The sequence below is a fragment of the Hypanus sabinus genome, chromosome 16, assembly GCF_030144855.1.
Source record: "Hypanus sabinus isolate sHypSab1 chromosome 16, sHypSab1.hap1, whole genome shotgun sequence".
Taxonomy (NCBI): domain Eukaryota; kingdom Metazoa; phylum Chordata; class Chondrichthyes; order Myliobatiformes; family Dasyatidae; genus Hypanus; species Hypanus sabinus.
Window position 1 is genome coordinate 14866909 of NC_082721.1, and position 26090 is coordinate 14892998.

The 26090-nt window shown below is 40.7% G+C and overlaps 1 protein-coding gene across 1 annotated transcript in view; it reads right to left on the minus strand.

The window, feature by feature from the left end:
* The window catches only part of hcn2b (hyperpolarization activated cyclic nucleotide-gated potassium channel 2b), a 162594-nt gene that overhangs the window by 75385 nt on the left and 61119 nt on the right, over positions 1–26090 (minus strand). Inside the window, exon 4 of the mRNA XM_059991162.1 lies at positions 15781–15999. Coding sequence (XP_059847145.1) covers positions 15781–15999 — 219 coding nt within the window. The remainder of the gene's footprint in view (positions 1–15780; positions 16000–26090) is intronic.

Genomic DNA, 26090 nt, shown 5'->3' on the forward strand with positions numbered 1-26090 from the left:
TGGAACAGGTACCCAATTCCCTAAATTCCCTCTTCAGGAACTCCTTCATTTTCCTACCTATGTCCTTGATGCCAATATGTACCAAGATGTCTGGCTGCTCACCCTCCCTCTTTAGAATGTTGTGGACCCAATACAAGACATCCCTAAGCCTAAGGTACAGTATACCATCTGGGTGTCTCTATAATGTCCACAGAGTCTTGATTCTACTCCTCTAACTATGGAATACCCTATCAATACTGCAGTGCTCTTCCCCCCACCTCCCTTACGAGCCACTGTTCCGGACCTTAGTGTCAGGGGTCGCTGTGGCTCTCCCTTGGTAGATCAACCCCCAAAACATTACCCAAATGGTAAACTTAATATTGCGAGGAATGTCCACAGGAGTACTCTGTACTGGCTGTCCATTTCCTTTCCCTCTCCTGACAGTCACCCAGGTACCTGCGTCCTACAACTTAGAGGTGACTAGATCCCTGTAGCCACCATCTGTCACCTCCTCAGTTTCCTGTGTGAGTCAAAGATCATCCAGCTGCAGCACCAGTTCCTCAACATGTTCTCTGAAGAACTGCAATCCAGTGCACCTAGTGCAGATGTGGTTATCTGGGAGGCTGGAGGTTGCCCAGAATTCACACATCTCATGCAAAAACACAACACAGCCCCTGGGGCCATTGTCACTGCTCTAACTCTGCACTAACAACCAAAGAATAAAGAATGAAGAAGAAATATACCGGCCAAACTGATGAGCCAAAGCCTCCCCACTCTAACGCTGGTCCACTCCAACAATGGCCGCTCTGCTTGTTCTGCCCTTGCTTTGACAGGGCCGCTGGTAAAAGCCTGTGAACACTTCTTTTTAAATCTCTTTCACGGCCCTTTGAGTTGCCTCTTCTCTGGCTCCTCATTCAAATGGGCCGCCAGAAAAACACCAAAAGCCCGCAAACACTCCTTTTTATATCTCACTCACAGATCTGTGAATCGCCTCCTTTCCCACTCCCGATTGAATTGGACTTCTGGAAAGAAGTGCCCTTCTTTTCTGAGATTAATGTTGCTGATGACATTCCCATGGCACTTCAGACCATTTTTCTGCTGATGGTAGCTTATTGAGTTGAACCTTTTACCTCTTGCCAACACTTCGTCATTGGAAAACAATGACTTTCACAAAAGGATAGCTGTGATATTGTTACTAAAATAATGCAACCAGAAATAACCCACAATTAACTCAAAGGGATATAAGTCTTTAAATTATGTCAATGAAAGTCATTCTGAGAGAGATGATACAAAACAGGGTTCTGATTACGACATAAACTGCTTCCAACTAACTGGTCAGTCAATATAAAAATTCTTTGTTTACACCATATTACTAAACAAACCTCATAAGCTCATAATGTACTCAATCCACATAAAACACTGTTATTAAATCATGTCTTTTGTAATTTAAGGCTTGGGTGAGGTAAGTGCCTGGTAAGTTTCTTGTTCTTTCTTCATTCTTTGTCTGTTAGTGCAGAGTTAGAGCAGTGAGAATTGCTTCAGGGTCTGTGTTGTGTTCTTTGTGTGAGACATGGGAATTATATGAAATGATCAAAATGTCTTCTCTTCAGTTCGAGTTAACAGCCAAGACAGATCATTAAAAAAAAACACTTGAACATTGGTTTATAAATCCTGTATTTCAGTTTTCTGCTCAATTTAGTTTTGAAAAGCCATGAAAGCATAATTTTCTTGCCTGATGCTACTGTTGACAGGGAGAGCAAGTAGATTGTTATGGTTTACACTGTCTTAGGTAATAAAGTGTTTACCAAAACGTGAGAGATTTTCTCTGTTTACTGTATCTTGTCATACCCTTCAACTAACATCAAAAGTATGTGATTTTACAAGTTGCGCTCTAAATATTCATAGTATACGTATTACAAAAAAGTATTTAAAATGCCACACATTTTTCAGGCTGTGTAAAAAAAAATCCTGCTCAGAGCAATGGTTGGTCTGCATAGTTGTACAAAAAAATCAGAGGGAACATTACTAAAGACCTTTGCTGCCAAAACCATTGGTTTGGATCTCTTGGTGTGTTTGAGAACCAAAAGTCCTGGTGCACATGAACCAGATTCCTATCTATGGGTAAATAGCCCCACTGCCTTGTGGGCAGGCTTGGGAGAGGCAAAGGCTACGGGAATAAACCCAGACAGAAAATCCAGAGCAGAGCCCTAAGGCAGTTGGATATCACTGAACACCCTTCTGGCAGCTCCTGCAGCCAAGCTAGTGCCAAACATACTGCTTTGCTTTCCTTTGGACAACACCAGTGAGGCTAAGAGGAGGACCTTGTTGACTGGGCATATCAGCTTCTCCATACCTTTGCCCAGGCTTGTGAAATATTTTTTTTATTCACACCCATTGCCCCTTGAGACAGACGGATGCCATCATCATCTTCAAGTAATAGCAGATCATCACTACACCAGGTTCCTCATAGTTTACAGGAATACGTTTGTACCCTGGTAGTCTGGAGATAACATCCCCTAACACGGTCAACTAATTCCTTTAACAATGTAGTGGAGAGGAACTTTTGGTTCTCAATCACACCAAGAGATCCAAACCAATGGTTTTGGCAGCAAAGGTCTTTAGTAATGTTCCCTCTGATTTTTTTGTACAACTATGCAGACCAACCATTGCTCTGAGCAGGATTTTTTTTTACACAGCCTGAAAAATGTGTGGCACTTTAAATACTTTCTCGTAATACGTATACTATGAATATTTAGAGCGCAACTTGTAAAATCACATACTTTTGATGTTAGTTGAAGGGTATAACAAGATACAGTAAACAGAGAAAATCTCTCACGTTTTGGTAAACACTTTCTAGCTGCGTCCAAATTCCAGCTGCGTAGCAACAGAAGGGAGTATTTCAGTTGCTGCGCAGATTAGAGGGCACAGTGCTCCTCAGGTATTCTACCACTGCATAAATAAGCTTCAATCAGCAGGAAAATTTTAACTACAGTTTTAATATATGCTTCCTGTAACCTGACTATTGCTAGAACTCCATTACTGTACTTTCATTGTAACTTATATACTCTTCTTGTACTCTCACTTCATTCTCTGGAGGCCGGCTTTGAAGCCTAGAAGCTTAAGCTTCTGAAACTGACAGCAAAATCTTTTGAAGTACAAAGGAAGAGAAACAAGAAGCCAAACAAGAGAAAATCTGCAGATGCTGGAAATCGTAGCAACACGCACACACAAAATGCTGGAGGAACTCAGCGGGCCAGTCAACATCCATGGAAAAAAGTACAATTGATGCTTTGGGCCGAGAACTTTCAGTAGGACTGTCCCAGACCTGCCGGAGGGTCTCATCCTGAAACGCCGACTGTACTTTTTTCCATAGATGCTGCCTGGTCTGCTGAGTTCCTCGAGTGCTTTGTGTGTGTTGCTACGATTAGAAGCCACTTTTTTAGGTACACCTGTACACTTGCTCATTAATGCAAGTATCTAATCAGCCAATCACATGGCAGCAACTCAATGCACAGAAGCATGCAGACATGGTCAAGGGGTTCAGCTGCTGTTCAGACCAAACAGTATAATGGGGCTAAAGTGTGATTTAAGTGACTTTGAATGTGGATTTTTTTGTTGGTTTGAGTAACTCAGAAACCGATGATCTCCTAGGATTTTCTTGAACAATAATCTCTAGAGCTTAAAGAGAGTGGTGTGAAAAACATAACATCCACTGAGCCGCAGTTTTGTGGGTGAAAATACCTTGTTATTTTTACCCTTACCTTCTTAAGTTATTGAGTGTTATGTGTACTACTGTGCTTTACACCCTGGTTCAGAAAAATGTTGTCTTGTTTCTATGTACGGTTATAACTGTTCCATATAGGTATATAGTTCAATTACAATAAACTTGACTTGACTTGATGTCAGAGGAGAATGGCCAGGCTGGTTCAAGCTGACAGGAAGGCAACAGTAGTGTGGTGAACTACATGTACCTGTCTGGACAAGCCCCTCTGCTGACTGCTCCTGTGGCTCCTCCCACAGACCTCTGTATAAAGGCGATTGGAGGCACTGCTCCTCCCTCAGCCTCCAGGATGTTGTGTGGTGGTCTCTTGCTGCTAATCATGGTCTCTTGCCTATCGTTCGCCTCCCATCTCTGAGAGTTATTGATGGTGCATCAAGTAGTTGAAATAACCATGCATTACAATGGCGGTGTGCCAAAGAGCATCTCTGAATGCACAACATTTTTAACCTTGAGGTGGATGGGCTGTAGCAGCAGATGATCACGAACGTACACTCAGTGGATATTTTGTTCGGTACCTGAGATACCTAATAAAGTGGCCACTGAGTGCAGTTAACATGCAGATTGACAAACTGATAATGGATTGCAGTTTAAGACCAGGGTTCACTCATGCAGTATCTCAAAGTATGCCTTTGGCCAGCCGTGCTATCTGATCCTTGAGACTGAAGGCACTTAACCCCTGAGCAAAGTAATGCAGAAAACAAAACTGAAAAATTTGGAAATATTCAACACATCACCTAGCATCCGGAGACAGATGTTCAAAAGTTAACATAACTGATAAAGTGTTATCAACCTGAAAGATTGATACGTCAGCTGCTTCAGCTGATAGATGCCCCAACAACCGGTTCAGTTTTAATTAGTGTTATTGATATTGGAATTGGTTTAACATTTCACACAATCTGAGATAAAGTGAAGAGCTTGTGCTGAATTCTGTTTTGTACAGGACAGTCAATGCACTGTACGGTTGTCACAAAACAACACATTTCATGACATATGTCAGTGATAGTAAACCTGATTCTCATTCTGTTCATACAGATCGAATCATTATGTAGTTCATTGAGGTAGAACAAGGTAAATCACTAATGATGCAGAATAAATTGTAAAGACTACAGGAGAAGTGCAGTGCAGTTAAACAATAATGTGCAAAATCTGTTATGGTGAATGAATAACATTTGGTGAGGGTCAAAGAGGACATGCCGTATTTCCTTAGCTTCCTGAGCTAATACAGAATTTAGCTTGTCCCCTCCATTTTTATCCATGCACTTTACAAAGTTCAAAATTTAACTTTGAACTTGAGAGAGCATCCCAAGGCTATGACCTCCTGGTCTGCTTCACTGTTGTTATGCCATTCCTTGGGCAAAATTGTAACTACTATGGCCATCATTTCTAGAATGTACTGTACCTGTCAGTGATCCATCATTCGAACTGGAGTTAGCTACAGTATGCTCCTCTGTAAACACACTGTGAGCCCAGGACTTCACAAGAGATCCACAAAGCCAAGTCTGCCAGCTTGTTCTGGTCTTTGAGTCTAGTGTCAGGGTACAGTTATAATGGTAAGCACTCTCCACCATTGAACACATTGACATGGAGTGCTGCAAACAAACAGCATCCATCATCAAAGGCCCTCATCTTCCACTGTTATGTCCGCAGCCCCCTCCTTTGTGAGAATCGCAAGAGCACTAGTTGGGGGGGGGGGGGGGTCCGTAGACCCAGGAAATGGGAGAGAGAGACGTGCCGAATGCCTCATTCCCCAGCGATGCAAAATAACGCGACATTGACCATTGTCTCCTGGAGACCTCGTTTGTGGATTAGGGACTATGCTATGTGCAAGCCCTTGGGCAAAGTGGGCTGGTTGAGAGAGAGATTGCATGATCCCAACCTGATTGACATCTGAGACCCCGTGAGGAAGTATAAAAGAGGGTCTGGGGGAACAACCCCTTCAGACGCACCAGAAGAAATGCTAACAATCCCGTAGTAGCAGGAAGCCACTTGAAGGAAGCCACGTGTGTTCGATTCCGTGGCTGGAACCACAGAAAACAGCTTTTAGCTAACAACGGGAAAGCCCGCTCCCCTGATTCAACGGATTTGCTTCATAAAAGACCCGGGCAAGTTTCTTTTCTCACAAATCTCTCTCTCTCTCCAACAAGTGAAAACCCAGCGGTCCCCAAAGGCTGAAGCCTGCAGGAACTGAGTGATTTTTATATTTCCATCGGACAATATATTATCCCCTAGACAAACGATCGAGCTGTTTCTTATTGATGGTTATTATTAGACCCGTGCTTTTAGATTGAGTAGTGACAACATATATTATCTGAATGCTTGTATTAATCTTATTTTTGTGCCCCTTCATAAATAAAGACTTTTAAAAATAGTACCATCAGACTTCAATGGACCTCTCTATCTTTGCTGGTAAATGACCTAGTTACGGGGTACGTAACACCACCCATGCTCTCTTCTCGCTTCTGGCATTCATCAGAAAGTACAACAGCCTTGGCTTCCATACTGCCAGGTCCAGGAACATTTCTTGTAGTCTATAGTATTTATTGACCATGATAGTTCTTGATTATAGTGAATTATAATGTGAATAATTTCACTGATCATAGTTCTGAACTAATTCCACAACCTACAGACTCGCTTTCAATGGCTTTTTACGACTCATGATCTCAGTATTATCTTTCCATGACCATGATTGTTCTTGGCAATTTTTTGTGCAGAAGTGATTTGCCATTGCCTTCTGCTGGGCATTGTCTTTACAAAACGGGTGACCACAGCCTTTATCAATACTCTTCAGAGATTATCTGCCTGATGTCAATGGTTGCATAACCAGGACTTGTGATTTGCACCGGCTGCTCATACGACCAACCACCACCTGTTCTCATGACCTCACATAACCTTAACTGGGGGTCAAATCATCTCTCAACCACTTGCTGTTTGCCATACTATATCTTCATAGAAGATGACAGCTATATTGTCCTATAGTTCAAAAAGTACTTTGTTGACTAAAAGGTGCTTTGGATGATCTAGTGAATGATAAACATGGAGCTGCTCATTGCTTGAGTCAGTTTCAAAGGAGAGAATCTTAGAGTCTGATATCCCAATGATTTCCGGAGAGTTGGGGTACGCTGGCCAGGCCCACATTAGGAGCCTTGGAGAAATCTGAGTTACTTTCTTTCTAATGTAAATTACTTTCCCAAAATATTTTTAGTTATTTATGTTTTAATTAACTGTGATAGTTTAATTTCATTGTACATCATTTTTATTTAATTATTTGTCTCATTTTAAATTTAAATTTTAATTCAGTAGCATTTAAAGTCAGCGGCGGCTTTGAGAGAAGACACGGCTCTCGCTCTGGTTTTGCCTCTGCTAGGGGTATTTCAAGGCTGGGGCCTCTTCCCTGCCTCTAAATCCACACCCTGTGATGCACTCACTGTACACAGCTCCACACTGGATTTTAAGTTGCAAAAAGCCAGCAAGAGCCTGCACCTGACCTTGGTAAGGGTGGTATAGAGAACCATGGGTAGTGGCTCCAGCAGTGGATCTGGTCTATCATGAACCAACACCTTTACTTTTAGGCAAATCCAATGACTCTGAGGGCCAATGCTACATGATGGCAGCAATAGAAGGGCATTAGTCTATTTTCTTGAAGAACAGTGAGTGCCACATAGAAAGCCAATGCCATTCTGTAGTCATTCTCTTCAGATTACAGAGGCTTATTTGTATAGTATGAATAGTAAATGATAATCCTGGAAAAAAGTATAATCAATCAGAGGTGAGAAATGACATTATAGGCATATTGTGTCTTAAAAATTATAAAATTTGGATGTGCGTTAATTTGCAGGTTGAGTTGGTGGTAAGGATGGCAAATGCAATGTTAACATTTATTTTGAGAAGACTAAATTATAAATACAAGGATATAATAATGATGCTTTTCAAGACATAAGTCAAACCACACCAAGAGCAGTTTTGGGTCCTTTATCAAAGAAAGGATGTCCAGAGGAGGTTCAAGCGAATTATCCCAGGAACGAACAGGTTAACATATCAAGATCACTTGATGGCTCTGCCTGTACTCACTGGTGTTCAGAAGAATGGGGGAGGGGGATCTCATTGAAACCTATCAAATAATGAAAGGCCTAGACAGAGTGTACATGGAGATGTTGTTTCCTGTAGTGGGGGACCACAGGGGACAGCCTCACAATACAAGGACTTCTCTCTAGAACAGAAATGAAAAGGCATTTCTCTAGCCAGATGTTGGTGAATCTATGGAATTCATTGCCACAATTGAGTATGGAGGCCAAGTTATTTGGTATATTGAATGTGGAGGCTGATGGGTTCTTCATTAACAATGGCATGGAAGGTTATGGGGAGAAGGCAGGAGAATGAGGTTGAGAAGGAAAAGAAGTCAGCCATGATGGAATGGCAGAGCAGACTCAATGGGCCTAATGGCTAAATTCTTCTCCTATGTCTCATGGTCACCCCTGAATAAGATGAACTCCACACTGCTGAACAGATTATATTTTTATAGTGAATAACTTATTTGCTATGTTTTGTGGCAACATTAATTCCTGAAAGATTGATTTGTGTAAGTTCTCTCCCAACAGAAGACACCATCCTATTTTCAAACCCAAATAAAAAGCTACACTTTAACACACTTCAGATCACCAAAATAATTCCAACACCCAATGAAGTGTGTTTTTTTTTCCAAATACAAAGCAGCAATCCATCAAATTTCAACAAACAGGAAAGAACAAGTTGAGCAGATAATCCACTTCAGTGATATTAGTTGGTCAAGTCATCAGCTGAGCTACTCTACAGCTGGTACAATAGGATCTTTCCATTCAGCTGACATAGCAGTCTGGACCACAAATGACTGCTTCATCCAAAAGAGAGCCGTTCTGACAGTGCTGAATCTTCAGTACCAAAACATTATTTCCTCAGATCTCTGCAACAGGAACCTAATGTTCCACCACTTAGCTAAACTTGATAACATCAGCAATCCAGTATTGAAAAACAGAGTATAATAACCTTGGCGACTATATAAAAACTCTTTGAGGATCTTTTTGATCAATGGCAGTACTGAAAGCCATCTTATTATCCAACTACTGTACAAACACAAATTAACTTATTTATACATTTTATAAATGCTATATTAAATAAAGAAATTCATTAAATCTATCTATTCTCTGCCAAGAAGAAAGTCAATATTAAATTCAGCTGGGTGACATCCATTTAAAAAAAATCTGGAAGCAAAATGCAATTATTTTTGGAGGTTTGTTCTAGTGGATTTTATTGAGTTAGCTGAAATGTGATCGCGAGTTAGGTTCAGCTGTTTACAATGTTTCTTGGCAGACAAACGCGGCATTGAGAGTACAATTAAACTATTGGACCAGGCAAAGGAGTGGAGTTCTCATTGGATGCCAAGTGAAGGGCAGATGCAATGACACCTGGTGAATCAAATTGACTCAGTTAACAAAGAGATACTGGATAATCTCTTTCACTTGTGATTCAGCAACTTTGAAATTCTGACTTTGAAAGAGAATTGAGTTAAGCTTCCCTTCACATTATGTCTGTCTCTTTGCTTTTTGACCCTCCTTTCCTAATGACAAATTTGACAAGAACATAAAGAACATATCTGTGGGTTCATGGAATCTGTTCTCTTTTTAATAAGATCTTGGCAGAACCTGACTATTCTGGAATTCCATTACCATATCCTCCTACAGAAAATCTTTCATCCAAAAGTCTTGAAAATACTTAGCATCTAAGTCCTTTGAGGAAGAGAGTTCCAGATTCTAATTAAAACAATTTCTCTTCACTTCTGGACTAAACACCTGACCTCATACTTTGAGACTATGCCTCCTTGCTGTCTCTACTCCAGCTTAATAAACCTGCATCTCAGTATCTATCCCGACAATCCCTCACACAAAGTCCTGGTTAAGTTTTTGAGTTCTCAACATCCAACAATAGCCAAGTGTCTTAATCGTCTTTGATGTAATTGAGCCAATGGAAGCCTTTTTAATGTTTGAAAAGACTTCTAAAAAGAATCCTAGAAGCCCCCCTCGTTCCACGTGCTGGTAGAAGGCATTGCAGTCAAGAACAACGTGGAAATCATCTCATACACACCACATAGATGTTATGGCTGAGAAAGCATGTTGGCACCTCTAATCCCTCAGTAGGCTAAACAAATGTGACGTGTCCCCATCAACCCTCACCAGTTTTTACAGATGCACCAGAGAAAACATCTACCTGGATACATCACAGCTTGGTATGGCAATTACTCTAACTCAAGACTGCAAGTCATTTCAGAGAGCTGTGAATGCAGTCCTGGGCATCACACAAACCAGCCTCCCCTCCATGGACATTATACTTCCTGTTGCTTTGAGAAAGCAGCCAATGTACTCAGGAATACTCACACCTCAGTCATTTTCTCTCCTCCTCCCTTCCTTTGGGCAGAAGATACCAAAGCTTGAGAACATATACTGCATCTGATTCTTCCCCTGTGGTCTCTGAATATCAGAATTGCCATTGGAGTGTAACCAACTCATCAACCTTTCATAATTATAATACACTCAAACTTTATCCCGATCAAAACATTTTATTTTGCCAATGATCAGACGTTACATATTTATTAAATTTGTACATATGTATTTTATTTGCAGCATATGCTCTGTTCTAATACTTTTTAGAAGAGTTCTGGTTTGTGCTGTTGTGTGAACCTTGTTTTAACCCACACAAAGGGTTCATACCAACTCCAGACACACACACACACAAATGCTGGAGGAACTCAACAGGTCGGGCAGCATCAATGGAAATAATTAAACCGTCGACATTTCAGGGCGAGACCCTTCTTCAGGGACAGGAAAGGAAGGCGAAGATGCCAGAAATAAAAAGGTGGGGGGAGGGAAGGAAGACTAGCAAGAAGGTGATAGGTAAAGCCAGGTTGAGAGGAAGGGTAAAGGGCTAGAAAAGAACAAATCTGATTGGAGAGGAAAGTGGACCAGTGGGGAAAGGGAAGAAGGAGGGGTACCAGGGTGAAATGATAGGCAGGTGAGAAAAGGTAAGAAGCCAGAGAGCAGAATACAAGAGGGAAGGGGGATGAATTAAAAAAATATCAGGAGAAATTGATGTTCATACTACCAGGTTGGAGGCTACCTAGATGGAATATGAGGTGTTGCTCCTCCACCCTGAGAGCAGCCTCATTGTGTCAAAACAGGAGGCATGGGCTGGCATGTCAGAACAGGAATGAGGATAGATATTAAAATGGTTGGCCACCATAAAATTCCCCTTTTGATGAATGGAATTGCGTTGCTCGACAAAGTGGCCCCCAATTTATGTCGGGTCTTTCCAATGTACATAGAGAAGGCCACATCAGGAGCACCGGAAACACAATAAACAACCCCAACAGGTGAAGTGCTGCCTTACCTGAAGGGACTGTTTGGGCCCCGAGTTGGAGGTAAGGGAGGAGATAAATGGGCAGGTGTGGCCTTTCTGTCACTCACAGGGATATGTATGTGACAGGAGAGAGATTAGTGGGGAGTGACAAACGGTCAAGGGAATCACGAAGGAAGCAATCCCTATGAAAAGTGGAGAGTGGGGGGAGGCAAAGGAAGTAAGCAACAGTGAAAGAAACAGTTGCCTACATTACACATTTCCACCCCTCCCCTTACTCTATCCTGCCAAGCAGATCTAAATGGTTAATGTTCATTGGTAGCGATGTAAATTAACTTCCTTTAGTTTACAAGGTATCCAAATCATCCAGGAAAATCTCTGCTCACATTTCATACCTGGTTGTTATCACATGGATTTACATTTCAAGTGGTGTCATGCTGAAATTACTGATTTATTATATCTGCAGGGGAGCCCTGCTGATTTAGTCTCATCTCAGTGCATATTCTGTCTCCAGACTGTTACAACATACAAACCAGTCTGCAACATTGCTAATTGTGTAATTATGAATATTCCATTTAATATCAATGACCTTTCTCTTTGTTTGAAAGACTGACATACCTTATTTTCGTGCCAATATGCCTACTCTCCACCTGCAACAGGTAGGATTTCCCAATGGCCAACCATGTTAATTCCACTCTCCAGTCCCCTTCCGGCATGTTGGTCCATAGCATCCTCTATTGCCAAGATGAGCCTCCAACCTGACAATATGAAACATCGATTTCTCCAACTTATGGGAATTTCTTCCCCCTCCACCTTCTCTACTTTTTCAGCCCCCATTCTGACTCCTTTCTTACTCCTTCTCTTCTCCTCACCTGCCTATCACCAGCTCCATGGTGCCCCTCCTCTTTTCATTTCTCCCATTGTCCACTCTCCTCTCCTATTCGATTTCTTCTTCTTCAGCCCTTTACCTTTTCCACCTCCATACTTCTCACTTCGCCCCTCTCCCCCACCCACTAACCTTCCCCCTCATGTAGCTTCACCTATCACCTTCCACATTGTACAAATTCCATTCCCTGACTTCTTTTTCTGGCATCTTCCCCCTTTCTACTCAGATCTGATGAAGGATCTCACCCTGAAACATTGACATTTTATTCCTCTCCATAGATGCTGCCTAACCTGCTAAGTTCCTCCAGCATTTTTGTGTGTATTGCCTATATTTCTTTCTTATTCACACTAATAAGAGCCATCAAAAGGTTAGTCCAGAGTCTTTTCTCTCTGTAATTTCCATGATTTGATTGCCTTCAACTGGATTCAGTGTCTAGAAATGAATGAAAATATTCTCATTGCAGAATTCCTCAATTAGTAAAATGTCTACTTGGGTGATTAATAATGTAATTTTGTCAAGTTCTATTAACTCCTAATGTAGATATTTCAGAATTCCTTTCTTGAGACCTTTCTTGAGAGTCATTGATAATTCCAAAATTCTTCTGACTTATAATCCATTCACATTGCTTTATAGTTAAATATTCATTATATATACACTAATGTCTCTCTTATTCACCTATATCAAAATCAATATTAAATAAGTTTTGATACATTAATCATCTTACTCTAGGATTAAAATTCTAACATCTCTGAACTTCATTCTATCATATAGTTTACCCGGATCATTTTGTAAGCCACCTCTTGAGTTTTAATTGTTCCTCTCTAGCATTCCAGTATCATATGTTAACATGAAACCTTTGCATTCAATTCAAGTCATGAGTGAAAATGCTTCCAGTGATACCTCTCTCCGACATGAAAATGGTCACCAAGTATCGTCTGTCTGATTTTCAAACTATTTTACATCTGTTTTCAAGTTAAATCTTGCTAAGGGACTGGTATTCATGCAGAAATTCATGCAAGGTTCAAAGTAAATTTGTTATCAAAGTATGTATATGTCAGCATATACTGTCCTGAGATTCATTTTCTTGCGGGCATTTGCCATTAATGGAAACACAACAGAATCGATGAAAAACCACATACAACAAAGACGGACAAACAACTAATATGCAAAAGACAACAAATTGTGCAAATACAAAAATAAAAATAATAAGAAATAAATAAGCAATAAATATCAAGAACATGAGTTGTAGTGCTTTTTGAAAGCAAGTCCATAGGTTTCTGGTCACATTACATTCCAGGAAGGATGTGGATGCTATGGGGAGAGTGCAGAGGAGATTTACAAGGATGTTGCCTGGATTGAAGAGCATGCCTTATGAAAATAGGTTGAGTGAACTTGGTCTTTTCTCCTTGGAGCGACGGAGGTTGAGAGGTGACCTGATCGATGTGTAGAAGATGATGAGAGGCTTTGAGCATGTGGAAGACCTGAGGCTTTTTCCCAGGGCTGAAATGGCTAACACAAGGGGGCATGGTTTTAAGGTGCTTGGAAATAGGTACCGTGGGGATGTCAGGGGGAGGTTTTTCATACAAAGAGTGGGGAATGGACTGCCAGTGAAGGTGGCAGAAGTGGATACAATAGGGTCTTCTAAGAGCCTCCTGGATAGGTACATGGAGCTTAGAAAACTAGAGGACTATGCACTAGAGAAATTCTAGGCAGCTTCTAGAGTATGTTACGTGGTTGGTACAACATTGTGGGCCGAAGGGTCTGTAATATGCTGTAGATTTTCTATGCTTCTATGTTCATTGTTGTGATGAGTGAAATTATACCTTCTGGGTTCAGGATCCTGATTGTTGTGTAGTGATAACTGTTCCTGAACCTACTGGTGTGGAACATGAAAACCAAGATACTTCTCATATTGTGAAGGTTTACTTTGGATACCTCCTCCTGGACAGAATCGAAGTCAGACAGGATCTACAAGATGACAAACTCTATTCACCGGTGGGTATCTGTTTACTTATCATGACTTAGGAAGTCATTCAGCCCATAAATGCCAGCTTCCAGCAGAGTAATCCCAACAGTCCTAGTTCTCCCTTTAACTCTGTTACCCTGCAACTTATTTTCTTTCATCTGCCCACCAAGTTCCTCTTTCTCATTCAAAGTTCAAAGTACATTTATTATCAAAGTGTGTATACATTATGCAACCCTGAGATTCATCTCCTTACAGGCAGCCACAAAACAAAAGAACCTCAGAAGAGCCCATTAAAAAAAAGACCAATCCACTGAGAAAGAGAGAAAATGAAACAAGTCACGAAAACAATAAAAGTAAGAAAATCGCTTCAGAACTGAAGTTTTATGAAAGACATGAAGCCAGGCATCACTGCAGCTGGAGTTGGCCACAGGCTCAGTTCAGTGCAAAGCCAAGTAAACATTGGTAAGCCAAGACCACAGATACGAAGCTAGATGTCATTGCAGGCCACAGGCTCAGTTCAGCACAGAGCTGAGATTCCTTTCCCACGTAACCTATACTAAAAGGCAACAGCCACAATTTTGGAATGTTGAGCAGGAAGTGAGGGGAGCCTTTGCAATCACAGAGAGAATGTGCAAACACCTTTCATATGGCCCACAAAGGTCAAGATAACATCCTATTGTCCGGAGCAGTCCAGAGGCAGCACTAACTGCTGCAACGCTATACCACTCAATTACTAAGTTATCATTCAAATAATCTTCCAAAGTGTAAGACTCTTAGGCATGGCTTATGAATAATACATTGGTAATGGTGAGTTTAACAGAAGACGGTGGCATAACCTCATTAAACACCAATGAAAATGTGAGATGATTGATGCTGTTTCATCAAAGATAACTCTGCCCTCAGCTTATAGTAGACAGAAGAAATGTACATACATATTGTATCAAATGTGGGTAGTACATATTAGGTCCCTCCAAGCCAGGTGCGTCACGGTGCTTTAAAGAATTATATTGCATCAATGTTTTCAACTTTGGCAGAGATCATTTTGACTGGTCTTCATGTATGCACTCAGCAGAATTAAAGGAAATAAATAATCTTCCTAAAGGACAAAACTCACTCTCTACCTTTATGGCAGGGGTTCCCAACCTGGGGTCCATGGACCTCTTGGTTAATGGCAATGCTCCATGGCATAAAACGTGTTGGGAACCGCTGGTTTATGGGATTGTTTTAGTTACCGTAAGGCAAGGGTTAACATAATGCCCAGGTAAGGACAGATTACAAATAGAGTGCAGACTGCCCAGGTAAGAAGAGCATAGTTTCCCTTTATAGAGCAGATTCCCAGAGTCATTTTCGCATACTTGAGATGAGATAGGAAAATAATGAAAGAATATGAAATGCACACATAAACTAAGGGACAAATGCTTTACTATATTCGAGGTATCATTGGTTGTTAGCTTGTAGTTTCTATTGACTTTTACACTCCTATGTTGGATGGTGATTGATCTTGCAAACAAGGTATTCAAACATACCTTCTTTACCAAATAGTCAATATCTATAACAGCCACTCAATTCTGTATAAGAATGGCTTTTTTTCTGTTCTGACTTCAGAACAGTGTGGGTGACAGGGGGCATACTGTTCTCCTTGTGCACAAGTAAAATAAAGTATAATTGAGGGATGAGTGCAAGTTTTTGGAGTCCACTTAATCAGTGACAATGTTATGTTATGCTGTTCCATGCGTAATACTAAGCAAACATTACCATTAGTTGAGCTGATTTATATAATTATCCTACCTTTTCTTGGTACTGACGGCGCGATGAATCCAAGGACTGGATGAGCGCAGTCGCATGACCAATAAACATGGCGTAGCAGGTGGCACCCACTATCATGCTGAGCATGGTCAGCCAGATGTCCGACATGCTTTTGGGAGCTTGACGGCCGTACCCTATGCAGAGCATGTGGCTCATTGCTTTAAACAGTGCAAAGGAATAGAGCTCACTCCAGGAATCATTCTGTTGAGGAAAGAGTCAGGAAAATAGGCAATCAAAATAAAAGTATTTGAAAACATATATTAACTACAATGCATCAAAATTTAAACATTTAATTACAGTGATTACCAAGGAAAATCACAGCACAAAATTTCCAGCCCATTCATGCTGTGGAGACAACCTTGGGTTGTACTTTGTGCATGATTACAATTGCACTTCATCTTCAGTTGTCTTTAGGTCTCCAGTAGATTGGCCAGAATATGTCTCACCTCCTGATGTAAACATCAACCCATTATTGATATCATAATGTGTTCATTTGTTGGTTCAAGATCAACTATAATTCTTGCTTTCCTACCCTCTCAACTGCCTATTATGAAATGTCACATTTTTCACCTTTACTGAACCTTCCCTCAACCCTCAAGCTCAACATTGGCCACCTGCCCTGTTTGGCCTTGGGTTGTCTAAGTTGCTGCTGATCTCACTACTATGAAATTTGGGGCTTTGCCTGCTCATCCCAGACTACCTTTTCACATCCATTTGACATTAACACTGCTCACCATCTTGAACACCATGATCCTCTGATAGCAAGATGAAAACTCTTGACATTATCTGGATCTTTTGATAATCTGAGTTACTCATGGTATAAACTGAGGCACACAAGGTTTAATCTGAAGCAGTTGGGTTTTTTTTGAAGAGGTCTCTCAGGAAAATTAAAACCATTTAATCAACAAATCACAATAACATTGTACATCAAATGCAGGAATAAATTCGCAAAGGACATTGCATATTTTATCATATGTAAGCACAGACTGTTTTAACTATGACCTAGAGTAACTTGCTTTTTTTAAGATGCTAGGGTAATATAACATAATGAATAACACAAACATTTTTTGAAATTAAGCTCTTTAAAGCTTTAAGTTTAAGAGGCTTACAGTGACTTAATGGCATGGATTTCACAGCTTTAATGATACGAAAAGTGGAAAAACTCTCAGCATTGTTGACACAATGTGTAACAGATAATAACCTCTAGATTATGGACATGGCCAATGAAATGCAGAAATCTAAAGGCAGTTCTCAGAGCTGCCCTGTTCCCACACAGCGTATGTTTGCTGCTGCCTTCTTTAAGGTAGAAAATGACTTCACATGAAAAGGCATACACAGTTTATCCTCCTTTGGAGTCCAAAAGAGTATTGTAAGGGCATACTGAGTGACAATTACTGACTACCAAAGTTTTAGATCCCAAACAAACGAATTGTATGTAGGTGTATCATGGTTGCCTTGCATAAATCTTTCAAAGTTCAAAGAAGTGCATTTAAGTAAACATATACAACCCTGAGATTCAATTTCTTGTGGGCATACTCAGCAAATGTATAGAATAGTAACTATAACAGGATCCATGAAAGATCAACCAGAGTGCAAGAGAAAGTGTGCAAAGGCAAATATAAATAAGTAGCAATAAATATTGAGAACATGATATAATGAGAAAAAGAGCCCTTGGATGTGAGATTGTTGGTTGTAGGAACTTTTCAATGATGAGGCAAGTTAAGTTGAGTGTAGTTATCCCTTTATTCAAAAGCCTAGTAGTTGGTGGGTATTAACTACTTGAACCCCGTGGTGCCAGTCCTGAGGCTCTTGTATCTTCTACCTGATGGCATCAGGGAGAAGAGGCCGTGATCTAGGTGGTGGGGATCTCTGATGATGGATGCTGCTTTCATATGCCAGTGTTTTACGTGGATATGCTCAGCAGCTGGGAGGATTTTACCCGAGATGTACTGGCCTGAATCCAATACATTTTGTAGTGAATTTTAGAAGGATAAATATTTTTATTTTGTAGTTTGATCATATTTCTGTTTCTATCTATGCTATTGGATAACTGCATATCCCTGGACCTATGCTCAATGGAGTTCAGAAAGGTGAGTGTTGATCTCAAAGAAACAGACCAGACAGTGAAAGGTCTAGATACAGTGAAGGAGATGTTTTATTAATAGGAGAGTTTATGATTCAAGGCACAGCCTCAGAATAAAGGGTCATTTATAACTGAAATGAGGATAAATTCCTTCAACCAAAGGGTGTGTCTGTGGAATTTGTTGCCATAGGTCTCTGTGGAGATCAAGTTATTGGGTACATTTAAGACAGATTCTGCTTGGTTCTTGAGTTTACAAATTATGAGGTACAGCAGGAGAATGGGGTTGAAGAAAATCAGCCATGATTGCACAGACTTGATGGGCCAAATGGCCTACTTCTAAAATGGTTTTATGTTTTAATCTTTGCTTTTGTAACATGTTTAAAATACCAATTAAACATTGTGATTACACTGCACAACAAAGATCATGCTTCCTGAATACTTCTGGGTGTACCTTATGGATTTTGGGCTGCTGATCATGAAAATCACCTTGAAATTTCCCTAACACACACCAGTTTTTTGAAATTGCCTATATATATTTTTATTTAGAAATTAAGAAGGCATACAGTGTATTGGCCTTCATCAATCATGGAATTGAATTTAGGAGCCGAGAGGTAATGTTGCAGCTATATAAGACCCTGGTCAGACCCCACTTGGATACTGTGCTCAATTCTGGTCGCCTCACTGTAGGAAGGATGTGGAAGCCATAGAAAGGGTGCAGAGGAGATTTACAAGGATGTTGCCTGGATTGGGGAGCATGAGAATAAGTTGAGTGAACTTGGCCTTTTCTCCTTGGAGCGATGGAAGTTGAGGGGTGGCCTGATAGAGGTGTAGAAGATGATGAGAGGCATTGATCGTGTAGATAGTCAGAGGCTTTTTCCCAGGGCTGAAATGGCTGCCACAAGCCAACACAGGTTTAAGGTGCTGGGGAGTAGGTACAGAGATGTTAGAGGTAAGTTTTTTAGTTAGAGACCGGTGAGTGCGTGGTATGGGCTGCCGGCAACAGTAATGGAGGCGGATTTGATAGCATCTTTTAAGAGACTTTTGAATAGGTACATGGAGCTTAGAAAAATAGAGGGCTATAGGTAAGCCTAGTATTTTCTAAGGTAGGGACATGTTCGGCACAACTTTGTGGGCCAAAGGGCCTTTATTGTGCTGTAGATCTTCTATGTTTCTATTTCAATTCATAATTCAAGTCAATTAAAATGCTGCCCACAATGTAAACTGAAACGCTTTCTCTCTTGTATGGCTATGCCTGGGCATGCTCAGGCAGGGTGAATACTGCATGGCAGGACAGGTTTTAGAAAGACTATAAATTTTCAAGAAGGATTTCAATATTTGAGATAGATGTTTCCCATAATAACTGATGCGAAGATGAAGGAAGGCATATTTGTTGGTCCACAAATCAAACAGGTCATCAATGATAGGCAATTTGAAGACCTTCTAGTGGGACCGGAGAAAATCACATGAAAGGCATTCCAAGGTGTGGCTGAAAATCTTCCTGGCAGCTACAGAGCGCCAAACTACATGCAGCTGGTGGACAACATATTTTACCAGGACATTGCGGTCATGGAGAAATGGTATCTGGGCAACTGGAATCCATCAATGCCGGCAGATTATTGATGAACACTTGGGTGAGAAGCCTCAGACACGGAATACAAATGGAAATTATCAACAAACATTTTAGGTAAGTTCAACTCTCACAAAGCGTCAGCACTATTATGCTATTAAGGGCATTATATTCAATAAATATTAATTTGTTGTTTCTCCAATTTCCTAAGTGATACAAGTAGTCTGAAATTATATTTGTGTTCAGCTTCAAGCAGTCCATCATAAACAAAATAAAATTTCCGAAGAAGCAGCACTTCCAAAAAAAAATTATTACCCAGTGCAATTTTCCTAGTCTGTGCGAATCCTTTAATATGACAAGCTCTTTAATTAGTCTGAAGGGATCACTGGTTCTCCATACCTGATATCCCTTTGAACTAATACTGGGCATCAGGAAAGAAAGATCACAGAACAGAGATTCAAGTGAGTAGCTTTCTCCAAAATCATTGCAAAAGGCACCACTGATTGCAAAGTGTGGGCTATGGTTTAATTCTTCATCTAAATTGAAAATGTCTTTTAAAATCATGTTTGATATTAATGGCTCAATGGCTTTATTGAATCAGATAGAAACAGTTTAAATGAAAATGCAGAAAAGCTTTGTAAGGGAAGCATTCAGAGGGAATAAAATAAGTGAAAAGAATACATGTATTGTAGTTAGCCTTACAGTTAAAACTCTACGGACTGCACTCAATGGCCACTTTACTACGACCACCTGTACATCTGCTCATAAATACAAACATCTAATCAGCCAATCATATGGTATATCAATGCATAAAAGCATGCAGGCATGGTCAAGAGGTTCAGTTGTTGTTCAGACCAAATATCAGAACGGGAAGAAATGTGATTTAAGTGACTTTGATCATGGAATAATTGTTGGTGCCAGGCAGGCTGGTTTGAGTATTTCAGAAACTGCTGATCTCCTGAGGTTCAGAGGGACTTAAGAGCCCTCGTGCAAGACTCCCAGAAGGTTGTTTACAGATTGAGTCTGTGGTAAAGAAGGCAAATGCATTGTTGGCATTTACTTCAAGTGAATTAGAATATAAAAGCAAGGAGATGATGCTGAGGCTTTATAAGACACTAGTCAGGATGCACCTGGAGTATTGTCAACAGTTTTGGGCCCCATATCTCAGTAAGATTGTGTTGTCATTGGACAGAGTCCGGAGGAGGTTCACGAGGATGATTCCAGGAATGAAGGAGTTAACATATGAGGAGAGTTTGGCAGCTTTGGGCCTGTACTTACTGAATTTAGAAGAATGCAGGGGGATCTCATTGAAACCTTCCAAATGTTAAGAGGACTAGATAAGGTAGATGTGCGAAGGATGTTTCTTACTGTGGGGTTTTCCAGAACTACAGGGAACAGCCTCAAATTTGAGGGGCAACCTTTTAGAACAGAGGTGAGGCCAAAGTCTGTGGGTATATATAAAGCGGAAATTGATAGTTTCCTAATATGGCAAGAAGGCAGGTATGGTGCTGAGCGGAATCCAGGATCAGCCATGATGGAATGGCAGAGCAGAGTCGATGGGCTATTTCTGCTCCTATGTCTTCTGGCTTTCATGCACAACAGTCTCCAGAGTTTACAGAGAATGGCGCTAAAAAACAAAAAGCAGTCAGTGAGTGGCAGATCTGCAGATGAAATTGCCTTGTTAATGAGAGAGGATAGAGGAGAATGGCTGGAGTGGTCCAAGTTGACAGCAAAATGACAGTAACTCAAATAATCACACATTATAACAGTGACGTGCTGAGGGGCATCTCTGAATGCACAACACGTTTGACATTGAAGTGAATGGGCGACAGCAGCAGAAGACCATTAAGCATTGAAGGCTGGAGAATGCAATGTTAATTACACTGATGGAATGATTTAGGCTGCAGTCATAAAGAAAAATCCTCTTAATGACTTTATAAACAGGAAATGAGTCTGGGCAATATACTGATGGTATCATGGCAGTATTACATATAGGTACCTCCAATATGTTTGCAAAACATTTAATTTATGCAATATTCTGAAAAGGCATGTGGGAAATCAATATAATGTAACAGTTATATGGAATATATAATTAATTTTTATTTACAGTTATCGAATTAAAACCCTCTTCTGCTTGAATGTATTAAAATTTTTAGGACATGTGATTGACTTCTGAATCTGCAATAATCTCTCAGTCAAATGGGATAGACCGTGGGAATTCAAAATGGAGGTAGAAATAGGAAAATAATCTCTCCATAGAACCATAGAACACAGAAACCTGAAATAAAAGCAGAAAATCCTGGAAAACCTCTACAAGCCAGGCAACCTCTGTGGAAAAAGAAACAGAAATTTCAAGTCAAAAACCGCTTACCGGTTTCCCCTTAATTCTGTTCCTTGTTTCACAAGTGTTATCTGAATTGATGAGTGCTTCCAGTAATTTTAAAGATAAGTCTGAGGATAACATAATATTGATAATACTCAGTCTAATTTACTGGCAATTCTTTAAATAGCATAGGGGTCACAGATATCCTTAAAGCAATGTTGGAGTGCTGAAATCCAACCTGAGCCCAACAATAAAAAAAAACAGGATGGCCCGGTGGCATTGTGATTAGCGTTTAACACTCTACAGCACCAAAGATGAGTTCAATTCCAGCCACTGCCTATAAAGAGGTTGTAAGTTCTCCCCAAGACTGCATGGGTTTCCTCCGGGTGTTCTGGTTTACTCCCACATTTCAAAGACCTAAAGGTTCGGGTTAGTAAGCTGGAGGTAAGTAATGTTGGTGCCGTAAGTTTGTCACCAATTGTGGGCTGTGTTGGTCTTTGATGCAAATAACACATTTCACTGTATGTTTGGCTGTGCATGTCACAAATAAAGCTGACCTTTAAATCCTTAGATCTTTAAAAATCCAAAAGGAGTTCATGGAAAGAACTATTGATATTTAATGGTGCCAAGACTACTTTAGACTCCAAAGAAATAAAAGTAGTATGACTGATGGGTTCTTCTGATACTGGATGGAATATACAAGAAACATGCTATAAAGTGACAATTATTTTTGATGAAGCAAGAGACTGCAGTTGCTGGAATCTAGAACAACAAGCAATCTGCTGGAAGGTGGAGGAAAGGAACTGATAATATTTCAGGCTGAAATCTTTCATCAGGACTGACAGTGGAGAGTTGAGAAGAAGGGAAATGATAAGAAAGGAGTCTGAGGCAATTAGTGGACTGAGGAGGGTGGGAGATGATAGGTGTTTTGTAATTAATAGTTCAGTAATATTGTAAATATATTGTTTAATTAAGCATTCTCATTTATTTAAGTAATTCATTATGGGTTATATGTAAAAAAAATGTGAATTACATAATAATAGTCAGGGGTAGCAGCCAGTGCTTGGGACAAGATGACGCTGAGCTGTGATGTCCATTGATGTCATAGCTCAGACTTCACTTTTCTTGTGGGGAAGGTTTTGGGGATAGCATGGGTCGTTAGGGGTCAAATTAGGACTTAGGGACAGGGATGAGGGAGAATGCAAGAGTTGGTGCTCGGAGTTCTGTCTGGAATGCTTCAGTGATCCCAAAGGTCAGGTCAACAGCCACTGAGGAGACCAGTGATTACCAGGTCGGCGAATCCCAAGTCAGAGTTCTGTATGGGCAGGAGTCACGAGGGCTGCTGAATGGGATTGGACATCCATGTGAGTCCGGAAGTAGAGGCCCGAATGTCAACCCCATGTTTGGCGAGCTCTGGGGCTGACACCCAGAAGTTGGCAAGGTTGGGAGGGAAAACAGAAGGTCGAAATCCGGAGCTCAGCGAGTCCAGATGTCGAAAGCCCAAAGGTCGAAGACCAAAGTCAGCGAGTTCAGGGCTAGAGGTTCGAAGGGCAAGTCTGAGCCAGGTACTGAAGGTTGGAAGCCAGGTGACTGTGAGACCAGGGCCAAAGCCTGGAGGCCCAGAGGCAGCTGGTCTTGTGGTTGGAGGCCTATTTGTGTGTGTGAAGGGATAGGTGGCTGGAAGGGTGGGAAAGGGGCTTGTTTCACTTTTGTTTTGCTCGGTTGCTGCTTTTGCAGCCTGCGTTGCTCTGCTGAACATTGTGTGTATGCTATGCTCGCCCCTAGCACATCCTTAGGGTTATGTTGGAGTGTTGACATTCGTAACATAATTCTCTGCATATTTTGATGTACACCTGATAAATAAGTAAACAAACTAACAAATAAATAATTCTGAATCAGAATCAGGAACACAAAGTGCTACCAGTGTTGGATTTTGACTAATAAAGGAAATGAGAACATGAACCAATAAGGGAAAGATGAATAGCAAATTGAACCAGAACTTGATAGCAGAGAAGGCAATTTTTTTTTGCATTTTCAATAACCCCTCTGTCTGACACTAGGGGTTGCTTTGCCCTCCTAACCTAGGCCTTTGAAGAGAAGTGCAAAAACCTCAGAGATGAATGAAGCTGAAAGCCAGCTGTCATCATTTTCAGCTTGGCCAGAAAGAAGCCTCCAACCACAGCCCTTCTGAGTTAATCATCATTTTGTTGTAATTGGCTTTGATCTTGTGGTCAGGCAAATGCAGGAGTAGTGTAAGTGGGTGAATAATGGTTAGTGTGGGCTCAACATCCTGATTCAATTCCACATTTCCCTGCGACTCCATGAAAGACACAAGCCAACATTTAGAAATTACCTATCAGCTGATTTATCAATGATCTCCACAGGAACATCCTAATCATGGAAAATAATGGAAATCAAAAGTAAGAGCAAACTAGAGTAGACAGAATTGCTCATGTGAGGAACCTGGGTAGTTAGAACTCAGAAGGAGCTCTTTCTAACTATTGTGCCCACACAAGAAGAGGCAAATTTATACAGTGCAATGTTTCATAAAGTCTGAGCTGCAGTAGGGCATTACATCTGATTAAATTACTCTAATTATGCTGGACTAAATATCCTCAACCTTCACAGGAGGAATTATCTTCTTATTAGATAAGTCAAAACACACTCTAAAGAAAATATCAATTGGTGGTGGACACTGGTTTGATTTCAACACCTAACAGAAGATTGGAGGGGTACATCGATGGGAGAGGGTATGGAGGACTCTGGGCCGGGTGCAGATTGATGGGATTAGGCATAACAATAGATCAGCTTGAGCCAGATGGGCCAAAGGGCCTGTTTTTGTGTTGTGGTGTTCTATGGCTCTCTGGCTCCAACTGTAGTCTAACCACTGTAGCTGTTTAAGCCGCAACATACAAAAAAAAACTGATCTGCTTTCTAAGGTGATTTTTCTTTTCGAGAACACATCATACGTGAAAGATTATTGGAAGTCATAGGTCTGCACAAGATGTATAGCAAGTACATATGCTCAGAGCCACTTAATTAGATACACGTACTTCTGTGCATTATTGCAAATATATTTAATCAGCCAATCATGTGGCAGAAACTCAATGCATAAAGCATGCAGATGTGGTCAAAAGGTCCACTTGTCGTTCAGACCAAACATCAGAATGGGGAAGAGATGTGATCTAAGTGACTTTGACCATGGAGTGAATGTTGGTGCCAAACAGAGTGGTTTGAGTATCTCAGAAATAGCTGAGCTCCTGGGATTTTCATGCATCACAGTCTCTAGAGTTTACAGAGAATGGTGTGAAAGACAAAAAAAAAAATCCCGTGAGCAGCTGTTCTGTGGGTGAACGTGCCTCGTTAATGAGAGATGTCAGGGGAGATTGGCCAGACTGGTTCAAGCTGACAGGAAGGTGACGATAACTCAAATAAACAGGCGGTACCACAGTGGTGTGCAGAAGAACATCTCTGAATGTGAAACACGTCGAACCTTGAAATGGGTGGATACAGCAGTGGAAGACAATGAACATACAGTGCCCACTTTATTAGGTACGTCCTGTAGCTTATAAAGTCGCCATTCAGTATATTTTCAAACATTAATTTGGAAGAAAATTAGTTACGTACATATGATAGAAATGAATTGCATTACTGAAATTAGGTAGAGCATAAGAACATAAGAAATAGGAGCAAGAGTAAGCCATCTGGCCCATTGAGTCTGTTCCGTCATTCAATAATATCACGGCTGATCTGGCCATGGACATCTCCACCCTACCTGCCTTTTCCCCATAACCCTTTATTCCGCCACTATGCAAAAATCTATCCAACCTTATATAACAATGAGAAGAACTGATTGTACAAGTCAATACATTCAGTACCTCTGTAGCTGCTCAGTACAGCTCCTGAGTACAAAGTGGTGCATCTGAACTTAACCTTTTTTTTTAGTAATCAAGATAAACATTCATAAGAAACAATTTTACAAGAATAATCCATGGAATGCCTTTTCATTCCTACATTGCTGGCCAATTTGTCCCTTGCCCCCTGCCCCCTGCCCCCTGCCTCTCCAGCAATGAAGGAGCCTTTACTGGGCCCTTACTACCAAGACCTTAACTCTACCTGATATTATTTCACAAAATCAACTTTATTCATAATTTTTAAATTATTTACAAGACTAAACAATGTCTTTTCATTCTTACTTTCATAGTCAACCTGTTAAGAAATATTTTATTACATTCCTTAAAACCATTAGGACTGTTACCACTCCACCTATTCTTTTTTCCTTGACGTCCTTGGCATCAGTCTTCTCTCTAAAATCCTGA